This window comes from Biomphalaria glabrata, chromosome 9, assembly GCF_947242115.1.
Source record: "Biomphalaria glabrata chromosome 9, xgBioGlab47.1, whole genome shotgun sequence".
Lineage (NCBI taxonomy): Eukaryota > Metazoa > Mollusca > Gastropoda > Planorbidae > Biomphalaria > Biomphalaria glabrata.
Window position 1 is genome coordinate 37,939,263 of NC_074719.1, and position 11,981 is coordinate 37,951,243.

General features: G+C 36.4%; 1 protein-coding gene across 1 annotated transcript; it reads right to left on the minus strand.

Annotated features, from left to right (window-relative positions):
- Positions 1-1,527: 1,527 nt before the first annotated feature.
- LOC106061039 (O-acyltransferase like protein-like) lies at positions 1,528-11,751 on the minus strand. Its single transcript, XM_056042626.1, has 8 exons — positions 11,340-11,751; positions 9,289-9,449; positions 8,429-8,528; positions 7,722-7,818; positions 6,316-6,680; positions 5,047-5,214; positions 3,864-3,960; positions 1,528-1,621 (listed from the first exon to the last, which is right to left on the minus strand). Exons 1-8 carry the CDS (start codon positions 11,749-11,751, stop codon positions 1,528-1,530), a joined length of 1,494 nt encoding a protein of 497 aa, XP_055898601.1.
- Between the last annotated feature and the right edge of the window lie 230 nt (positions 11,752-11,981).

Here is an 11,981-nt window from a genome sequence, read left to right on the forward strand (position 1 = left end):
TAAAAAAGTAGTACGACTTGAATTTAAACTTGAGTGAACTAATTCAACTTATATTACCACTTCTATAGTGTAGATTCTTTCCCTTGTTCGATACCAAACAAAATAATTAGCTAACTACATAACTAATAGTATTTTTAAAATTGATTTTACTTGTCAGGTACAAGAAATAATTGTACAAAATTTCAATTTGATCGGAGAATTGGTGTGGAAGAAATAACGTGTAAAAACTTTTGATTAGACAGACAGAGTGAGCTTTCTAATTAGGTTCGAAACCTCTTTTCCGTTCGGTCTTCTTCATTTTTAACTAGTTAGTTCTTCAGGCGTTTACAGTGTTCTTAATTCTCTTACTAAGAATACCGCAGGTCGAAAAGTTAAAAGAGTTTAAAAAGGATAGAGGCAAAGAGAAAGAGAGAGAGATAGAGAGAGAACGAAGAAGAGACTCAGAGAAAGACAGAAAATATATACACAGATTGAGAGAGACAAAGAGAGATAGGCAGCGATAGAAAGAGACATCTCTAAAGAAAGAAATATTGAGAGAAGATGTTACAGGTTTGTCCACTTTGAAGAAGTTGTTGACATAGAGCAAGTTGGTCCACCAGTTCTCTTCACAGCCATGTTGATCTGGAACAACTGTTGGCCACAGGGCGCCGGACCCCATGAATCTAAGCAGTCCCAGGATGAGAAGCAACGTCAACATGTAGGTAGGTGTCAACCTGCGGGGTTCAAAGAACTTCACCGATTTAATGAAGTTATTACAGGGCTATTCTACAAGCTTTACAGGACATGGAGGTATATTAAGTGGAAAAATAAATAGATAAAAAAAAACGCGTAGTAGCCTATAGCTATTCCGTAAAAGTCGTATCTGCGAACGTCAGGGGGCAACTATAGCACCTATCGCACACCCTGGAGTAAAGAACACCTATTTGGCTTCGGCATACGGACCGCAGATGGGCAAGACGTGGGGACAGTTGGAGAGACTCGCCCAGAACCGAGACGCCTGGAGGAAGCTGGTTGGTGGCCTATGCCCCAGAAGGGACCACAGACAGAGATGAGATGAGATGATGATACGATGATGATACGGAACGCGCATCGGGATAGAAGATACGTAATATTATCATTAGTAAAGAATGACAAGCCAGGACAGTTCCACAAATGAATCCATCTGTGACGTCTCTGCAACTATTCGGTTATAAAAAGTGTTCTGGATCTCCTATTAGTGGTTACTTCCGACTTCAGCGTGCTTAGCAGAAATTATTATTATTATCTAGTTTGTTGATTTTTCATGCAAAATGTTTCTGAATCATTAGCTAAGTTTATTAAAACCTTTTAAAGACGAAATCTTTCATGCAGAACAATTACAATACGGTATATAATTTGTGAAAGGCCAATAGTACTGTACCTACATAAGGTGCTACGCTTAGTAGCAAAAATTACTAATTTAACAAACTAGATAACTACTGTATTTCAGAATTTCATTCCAAATCTCTCTTGATGGTCTAAAAATATTTAAATAAAAAAATAAAATTTTTACCTCCAAAAACGATGGAAATAAAAGAGACCCCAATTGAACTTTGGGTTCTGTTTGTACATCTTTGTTGTTATGTAAGCTACCAGGAAGCCACTAAAACAGACACATAAATAACATATAAACTTTCATTAAGAAATGTAATCACAACGGGTCTTATGTTTAACTTAATGTACTGTCTGGAAAGTAGACTCATTTTTACAAAGCTTATATCAACTCACTCTGTCAGTCTGTCGGTTTGTCTGTCTGGTTTAAGGTGTGTACATGTTATTTCTACCATACCCATTCTCGGATCAAGCTGAAACTTCACACACTTATTTATTATCATAGATAGCACATGATAAAGAAACAATAACCAATTAGATAGTGCTACGAAGAGCAGACATCCTCTCTGTTATCATCAGCAAACGCCTTGGGTGGCTTGGCCACGTTCGTAGAATTCCAGTAAGTCGACTTCCACAAGACATTCTGTATGGCAATCTAATAGAAGGCAGGAGAGCCGCTTAAAATATTGCAGATGTGAGACAAACATCTATAAAAAAGCTAACAAGATCCTCGAAATAAAGAATCACCCTTTGTGTCAGGATTTTGTGATTTTACCATCACAAAAGAGATACAAGACACCGATAGCAAAGACAAACAGACACAAACACTCTTTTGTTCCCCTAGCAATCAAATCATTAAATAAGAATAATCTGGTATAAACTTTGTCACATGTAAATTATGAGTGAGTCTGGTGTTAATGTACATTTTGGTTTCTTATAGTTATAATGTTTTTGTTTGGTGTAATGCACAAATTGTAAGACAAATTTCCTTACGGATAATAAAGATTATTATTATTATTATTATTATTATGCAAACGCGACATGAAGCTCTTCAAAATCGACACTAGCAGCTGGGAAAATTGGCACTTGATAGATCCACATGGAGAAAGATCATAAAGGAAGGGTCACGGATTGCAGATGCCATACACACCAGAAGCAGAAAGAAGGGTGAAAATGCAACAGCGCCTGGTGATTACAGATGCCCAACCTGCTATCGTAGCTGTGTATCAAGGATTGGCCTCTTAAGTCACACAAGAAGTTGCAAAGGGAAAAGATTTTTTCTCGAGACGTAAAAAGCCACAGAGAAAAGACATGAAGCAATTAAAAAAAACAAGGTTACAAAGACAGTTTGTGTGGAAACACAAACTCAAAATCGGCCCCCGAAGTGGTCCAGCTAGGCAGGTAAAAAGGCAGGTTTTAGTATTATCAGAATGAAATTCTATCAAAAAGAAATGACAGAGAAGAATGGAGAAAAATGTTAACAGATCTTGGGTGGTGCCCAGCGGTCCAGCAGACCAAAGGATATATGAAAGTGAATGTGAGGCATAGTATGAGCCTGGCCTAACTGATATCTTATAATGAATATCTAATGTGTGCGTTTGTTTTGTAAAGGGTCAATCTCTTATTTCTTAAAAGCCACCACTGTTTGTTACTATTAATAGTGAATAGTTGTAAAAGTCGTATATTTTTATGAAAAAACTGCTCGCATAAGTGATTTAGAATATTAGATTTTTCGCTTTCAGAAAAGAGTAAAGTAGCCGTTGCATCAGAACTTTGAATGATCTAAAATATTATGATGTCCGATTTTCACTATCTTTTCTAGTTTACGAGATCTAAACGGGACGAACGGACGGACAGACATTAAACACAAAACTAATAGCGTCTTTTCCCCTTTTGGGGGCTGCTAAAGTCAGTATCAATTAGAGAATTAATTGCTTTTAATTTATTATTTTATTTAATATCAACAGGGGAAACTTATATTTCAGTATTCATCAATATGGCTAAAAAATTTTGGGTTTAGTCCCCTATTTTTTTTTCCTTTTGTTAACGCTATTTATCCCTCGCACATCTCCGGTCAAGTTACTGTACCTAAACATGAATCAATTTTTTTTAAATACCCAATTAGTCAATTAATCATTGGTAATTAAATACTTTATTTAATTTCATATAAGGGAAATAGCTTGTACATTATTGATAGATATAGTTTTAAGGGCGAGTTCTTCCCCTTTAAATAAGCATTGTTTTTTTTTTAAAGAATTTTTATTTATTTTGTTTGTTAACCCAATTCCCTTTAACCCAATCCACTTTAACCCAATCCATAGTAACCAGATGCACTTTCATTATATATTAATTAAGTAGAATTCATAGCCAATAAAACACAGCCTAGGATAACATAAAAAAGCATTCGCGAAAATAACAATTTCTCTTACTGTGAATAATTGTTCAAAATCGATCTGATGGATAAGACATTACCCACGGGCTTCCTTAGCGTGTCTAACTTATCAATGAGTTACCTTATAGTAAAAAAACTGTCCACCGAAAAAAATGCGTTGGTTATTACGTCATACTGGCCTTCCTTCATAACTGCAAGGGCCTTCTCTGGCAGGTTCACTGATGACAAGAAAGTAATGACTGACTTCAATCATGACATCAACAATTAAACAATGTGAATTAAGATACAGTATTTTTCTTTAGACACTTCAATGTGTGAAATGAAACATCCCTAGATTGCAATATACTAGAACGGATTTGCAATTTACTTTAAGCAAACTGGGGCGATGCGAAAATAACTGTGCTTAAGAAAACGTGGATTAAGATGGCTGTTTAAATCTATTTCCATATTTGGATCAGGGTCTAGGTAGCTGTTACGTTATTTCAGATCTTGCGATGTTTAGGTCAAGTGATGTAAAGGTTGTCTGTTTGTATGGCTCACGCGATATAAACGAAGGCCAGCTCATCGACCTTTCCCAACTCATATAAATAGTTCCTCCTTGGTGGTTGAAGCATGACCATGACTATAAAGCCCTAAAAAATGAGGACTTAAAAAATTCCCAGTCTTTCCTAGATTTGAACCTGGGACCTCTCGATTCCGAACCTTACCACTCATTCATCACGCTCCCTTAGTTATGTGACGTAATTGAACTTTTCTTTGTACATCCCAGGCACATGGAAAGGCAATATCTTCAAGTTCAAACATTAATTGGGGGTGCGGCGGTTGAGTGGTTAAGCGCTTGGCTTCCGAACCTGGGGTCCTGGGTTCGAATCTCGGTGAAGACTGTGATTTTGAATCTTGGGATTTTTAGTGCCTAAAGAAGTCGATATTGAAATCGGAAGTCAAGCACTTAAACGCTCAGCCACCGTGCCTCCATAATGTACGGTACCATCGTTTGAGAAGTGTTACTTTTTATTTTCAGAAAAGTAACACTTTTCTCATAAATATTTATTTATTTATTTGTTTACAATTCAGTGTTTCCAAAACTGTGTTCCGCGGAACACTAGGGTTCCACGAGGCCTGAGTAGGTGTTCCATTAACTAGTAGATTAATTATCTAGTGGGCCTCCAAGCGAATTAATCTCTATTTTAAAAAAAAGTAAAGTGTTCCACTAAATAATCAGAATGTGCGTTGTGTTCCATAAAAGAAAAAACAGTTTGGGAACCACTGGTTTGTATAATGAAAAAAAAAAATTCAGAACTCACAAGTGTAGAGGAGAGCTTCTTTATGGAGGTGTCCCAGCACGACCCACGATATACTGAGAAAACGGATACCATGGATGACAGTCAAGGAGTCACTGGTCTGTGAGGTGTCGAGAATTTTAGAACCGTTCCTGAACACCGAGAAGGACAGTAAAATTTGTCCCAAGTAGTCTGAAACATACAAGATGTGTGCAGTTCGTACACTAGCCAAGGTGAAACTGTTACAATGTTCTTCATTGCAACAATATTCAGTACCTACTATTAGCTTAAGGCTCTTCATGCTTGACAACGCAAAACAAAAGTAGGTCGGAAGCTGGAAGCCAAGTGATATCCTTTATTAGGCTGATGACCTTTTGCAAATGAGCGATTACGGACTACTTTACTCATAATAACTAATAAATAATAGATTTGAAAAACAATCAATAAAAAAAGGATATCTCTTTATTTAAGGGAAAGAACCGCTAATTACTGTCATTTATCTCAAAATTGCAGGGCTAAGCTCCCTTTCTGCTATTTAAACCAAAACAAAACCATCTAAAATGTTTGCATGAAATTAAAATCACTTATAGATATATGCTAGTGCTTTAACGTAACAGAGAGATTTAAAAAAAACAACAACTGGCATTATGTTCATTTTATTGTCTTCACAATCTCTATTTTACTTCTAAATCTTGTGATAAAAAAAATTATTGATTTTGAGCTGTTATATTGTATACTTTAGTTTGCTAGTTGAAATAAAAAAAAAAGTTAAGGTTAATTTTCATCAATTAGTTAAAACGTTATAGCGTTATAACATTTTTCAAATCTTATTTTTAAAAAATGGCGGCCGTTACCATGGCAACCTCATAAGTTTCGAACAATTTTCTAAGGGTTTTTTTTTTGTTTGTTTATCAGGGTGAGTTACTGTACCAACCAACCAGTTTCAGTAAGTTTCTGATCAATAGTAAAGAAAAAAAATTAACGTGATTCTCCCTCTAGAATTCTTTATATTTCTGTTTTAAGACCCCGCTAAGTTTCCTGGAAAACAAGCCACTCAAAGGACTAGATCAGTGTGGAACTGAGTGAGGCTTTTTTTTTCGCATGGGAGGGGTAGGAGGCGTTGAGTTAACAGATCTTTGTTAAATTCACACAGCCGATACCAGTGCATTAAAAGCATTTATTAAAGCCAGAGTAAAGGAGTAACTCGCGGGGCGATCTGTTTTTTTCCGTTAATCGCCTAGTCGCTTTCACTAACGGACGTTTTAAAAGAGGATCCTTCTTCCCAGAGCTTACCTCTAAAAGACATCGTTGGCTCTGCTTGATTTGCAAAAGCTTTTTCTCCCTTGAGTGACAAGTGTACAACTCCCTTACCCTTGACTTCCCCAATGATAGGCGTTTTCTCTGTGTACTGACTGTCACACACGAACTGACCATTCGAATGAGTCTTTTTGAATGGTCTTCCAGATAGGTCTGTCTCGAAAATCTTGGCCTCGGTTTTGATCTTGTGATGTCCACTCTGAGAGGGAAACACTTTCTCGGTATCGGACTGAATGAGCTCTTCCCTTTGGTAATTGGTTGTCCATTTCGGTTGCCGAATGACAAGAAAATCAAACACGCTTCCGCTGACCATGAGTGTTAAAATGACCGAAAGGATGACACTAAAGAAAATGTAAAATGTAGATCGCCTTTGGCATGCGATCGTCTTCCATGCGAGATAAGTGTCCGACTCATACAGGCCTAATAATGGAATCATAAATATAAGGGTCTGCATAGCTACGTAAGGTCACTCTGTAATTTTCCTTATTCCTCGGGCTCAAAGAAATTCGACTTTTATTATTATTGGTCGAATAAATACTTGGAAATATTTTATTTTTAAATCTCTATTTCTGGATGCCAGAACATTTGAGAATCAAATCAAAGTACTTGAAAGAAAAATACGATAGAAACTTTAACATGGGTAGGAAAACAAGAGCAATATTAAAACTGTTAATATTTTTAAGAAGACAATACCTCCACTATACAACTTAAAACAAAATTATTATATATATAAGAAATTATAAATAAATTTTAGCTCAAGCTGGGTATCGAAATCGTTGTTTGGAACCGCCAGCTTGGTGAACCTACGACTCTAAGCATTAGACCAGAGCTACTTTGTATAATTGTCATTGTTTTATTATTTATAGGCACTAGAAAGGCATCTAGAACTAGAGCTCTTAAGGTTTAGATATAGATCTACTTCTAAAGAGAAAAAGTCGTGGCCACGTCACAGTACTTGACGTCAGACCTGTGATGTCAAAACGAGCTATTGGTCTCCACTAACCACAGGCTGTTACATCACAGTTCTGTGTTCAGGCCTACTTTTAACGATTAGTCTCGGTTTGACCCAACATCTACAGAGATGTCTGCCACGGGCATCGACCAAAGTATGTGGGAGGAAATAACCCAAGACCGGATAGCATGGCGACTGACTGTACGTGCTGGTAAGAACTTCGCCGAGTGCAAAAGAAACGAAGCTGCGTCAGCCAAGAGAAAGAAAAAGAAAGCTGCCCTGTCAGCTAGCCCTAGGATTGATGCATATACAAGCACGGACTGTTGCAAACTCTGCCGCTTCAGAATTGGCTTGATCAGACAATCCAGATTCTGCCTCATCTCAAGACGTAACCAAAGCCAGTGAGGGACATCCCGAGTCTGATACTCACATTGAGGCATATGTCGCCCTAGTGAATTCTCTTTCGTCTGTACGGCATTCCGTCGGCTCTGCTGCAAACATTGAGGAGAGATTGAACATAGTCAAACCTGTAAATAATGTCAAAAAGCATGAACTATATTATATTATAACATCGTATACATCTTTATGCAGGTCAAATATTGTTGAAGAATTTCACATACAAATAGCAAGTGTTCGGAATACGACTTTTGGAGAAGTAAAGTATTTTAATAAGCCATATGGTTATGTGTACTCTTTTTAGCACATTTTAGTACTTTTAGCACTGTTGAAACCAGAGGCGTTGCAAGGGTGGGGGAGGAGGGGGAGAATTCGAAAATCCCCCGACCCCACTTGAAGGGGGCCCCAAATTTTTTTTTTTTACATTTAAAATTAAATATTACGCAAAATGCAGGGACCCCCAAAGAGATCAAACTCTTAATGACCAGCCTACGTAAATATAAACAAGTTGCAAAGTCATAATGACCAGTCTACGTAAATATAAACAAGTTGCAATGTCATAATGACCAGTCTACTTAAATATAAACAAGTTGCAAACTCCTAATGAGCTGTGTAAGGAAATATAAACTGAGACTGAGCTGAGATATTTGTCGAGGGTATTTAAACCAAGAAACTGGACAAATATGTTACAGGTTTAGAATGTGATCTAAATTAAAACTAACAGCATTCTCTACCACGTACCTAGATCTACAATGTCTGTGATGTCACTTTCAGTACAGCTGTCTGGCATACAGGTGCCGATTTGTATTTTAGCTAGTTGGACGATGACTCCAGTCAGATTCTAATGTCAGGGAAAAAATAATACAACTATCAATGTTTATAATTGCACGATGTGTAATATTTGAGACGAAGCAGAAGTGGAAGGAAATGAATAGAAAGCTGCTATAAAAGAAACTATAAAAAGTACATGGTTGAAAACATGGAAAAAGTAAAAAAAAAGGTAACAAAAAATTTTGTTTTTTAAGACAATGCCTTCTTTATGAAACAATCTATTTATTTAACTCTTCAATGATTACATGCAGGAATACCGACGGACGTCCGTGTGTTTAAGATATAGGATGTCTAAACCACAGACCTATAAATATTATACCTAGACTGGACATGGAGGTCTAAAACACCACACAAAGATGTCGTGAGAACTTCAAAAAAGCTGAAAATCCTAGATCGAAATAATTCAAGTCTGACTTAGTCTGTTGATTTTAATCATCTTATGATTTTAGATAGTACATTTTAAAAAATTCATTACTAGAGATTAATAATTCTGAGACTAGAGTTTTAAAAGAACCCTACTAGTCGAGTGAAAAAAAAAGACAGTCAAAAAGAGAAGAGAGATATAAAAAAAAATCAAATCAATTTGGGAGCAAATGAGAGAGAGAGAGAGGGAGAGAGAGAGAGAGAGATTGAGAATGAAAAACGAATGATTTGAAATGGAGCGCAATTTGAAATCATAAGATTTGATCATTATTACTGTAATCTACTAGATCTGTTATTTTTCTTACTGATGAATCATACTTCAATAATAACTACACACAAAAATGTACCTTTATTGAAAGATTCACCACACAATAGTTGCCACTGTATCCACTATCCACTTCACCAGGCAGAGGCGGCGCCTTGGCACTCCTGCACTGTTTATAGTTGCCCACAAATTTTATTCTGCCCTTCAATAAGGATGGTCCAGGTTTACCAAAGGCGTCAAGAACTGAAACAGAAATAAAATTACATTGTGGGCTCTTAAGGAAAATCTAATTGAGAAGACATGTATACATGCCCGAAATTTGTTTAGTGAAATTTCAAATAATTATTACAAATCAAAAAGGGGTGAATACAATTTTGTTTGTTTCTTCTAATATAAATGGTGCTACAGAGTCTGTGTTGTCAGTGAACACCTCTATCACTAAAAAAAAAAGACAGTGATTCTCTTAACACTTCTGTGTAGATCTGATACAGTGGTGCTATACAAAAGGAACTAAGTCTTTTTAAAAGGTGTCTGCGCTCCATCACTGCAAATAACGATGATAAATGAAATCTGATTATTTAAAACGTTTTGAGAGAACTAGTTTAGTACCATGCTAGGCCGCGGCCGTCACGCTACTGCACGAAAGTCGCGACATAAAAAGTCCATTTTAAAAACTGTGCGTGATATTTACTTACAAAGTGCAGTCTTAGCCTTAATAAACAAACATAAAAGTTTTCTTTTAATTTTAGCAGCTAGTTGACCAGAAAAAAAAACAAACTAATATTTATATTTGTCGTGAAATTTTTGTGATACTGAAAATACACCAAAAATTGTCCTTCTTTGTTAACATATTGTAAGATTATCTCCCTTACATTTCTGTATTTTTTTTTAGAATTGGTGTATTTTTATGAAAAAATCGCTTGCATAATTAATTTTATAAACTAAACGGTTTGCTTTTAGAAAACAAAAAGTAGCCGTTGCACCTAAACTTTGCAAGCCGCATCGCTTAGTGAAATAATATATATTTTTTTCTTTTCTAATTTTTGAAATTTGAGTTTCACAGACGGACAGACGGACATTTTGAATAAAAACTAGCTGCTTTTCCCCTTACCGGGGACGCTAAAAATCAAAACTTACTTTAAACACGGTTACAAAGACAGTTTGTGTGGAAACACAAACTCAAAATCGGCCCCCGATGTGGTCCACCCAAGCAGGCTTCAATATTTTCAGAAAGAACATCCGAATGAAATTATATCAAAGACAAATGAGAGATACAAATAGAGAAAGAAGTTAACAGATCTTGTGTAGTGCCCCAACGGTCCAGCAGATCAAAGGATAGGTGCAAGTGAATGCAACGTTAGACGTAAACCTGTCCTAACTAGTTCCCCTTTCAGACCTTGTGGTCTATAGGGCAGATGATGTAAAGTTCATCTGTTTTTGTGGCCTACGGTTAACGAGGGTGTCATGTAGCCAGCACAACCGCCTTTACTTTTCCCCAACTAATGTCAGGTACCCATTAGAGCTGAGTGGACCCAGAGGCGCCTAAGGATTCCAAAGTTAAAAATCCCAGTCTTCACCAGGATTTGAACCCGGGACCCCCGGTTCGGAAGCCAAGCACTTTACCACTCAGCTACCGCGCCTCTCATGGGCTAACTGAAGTCTTAGCATTGATGTAACTGTTTTGAAAAGGTTCAATTTCTTATTCGAATCGTCGAGAAGAGTATTGAGTGCACGATATTTTTGATAAAAACTTTAGAAAATGTAGTTTACAAGATTACTATTTGTTTTAAATTAGGTCTAACATATAATGCATACTAATTAGCTTTTTCTCTTTAAAAAACTGCTTGCATAACTGATTTTAAAAATTAGATTTTTCGCTTTCAGAAAAAAAAAGTAGCCGTTGCATCAGAACTTTAAATGATCTAAAATATTGTGATTTTTAATATATTTTCTAGTTTACGAGATCTAAACGGGACAGACGGACAGACATTTTACACAAAACTAATAGCGTCTTTTCCCCTAAAGAAACTAAAAGTTTACGATTTAAAAAGCAACTGGTAACTTATGCGGAAATAGATAAAAAAAGGTTCTCTAAAAAACTCAAAACTTTCACTAAAAAATCTCCAAACTTACACTGAAAAACCCAAGGGTTTTCTGTAACATTTTCTATCAAACGATGAAAGTCTGATAAGCAATCCCTTTGGCTTGCACCAAGAAATTCTGTTTTGGAATGTCGAGGTTTAAAACCTAGCTTCAAAATGTCCGATTCACCCCACTCCTTTATACCGTTTTTGTCCATTGCCGTAAAACTAGAATCCTCGGTCAGGCGTATGTGAGTCGCCCCAGAGAATAAAGTCATCAGGATTTGCTGAAAATTAAGTTGTCCTTGACCTTCGAATAGAGTCATGATTTTTGTCAGAATTTCCATTAATGGACTAAAGTTTGGTGAGTTCCAAGTATCGTCTGCTGAAGTAGTGGCCAATGTGTTGAGCAGAAGTGAACATGTTAACAGTCTTGCAAACATCTTCAGAATTCTTAGCGCCATTTTAGAAGGTGAACAATTGTATGAAGTTCTAATTAAAGACGCAGAACTCTAAATTTGAAGGCGCATGTGGTTTCTTCTTCGGGCACTAGTTCAAGAAGTGTCATAACGTGTCAAACAGAGAAATGCAAAAAAAAATTGTATAGGTTCGGCGTATTTCCTTTTTTCATCTATCTTTATATTCAAATGACCTTTTAGCTAACTTTATTCAGATCGCTAATGTTTATACATTC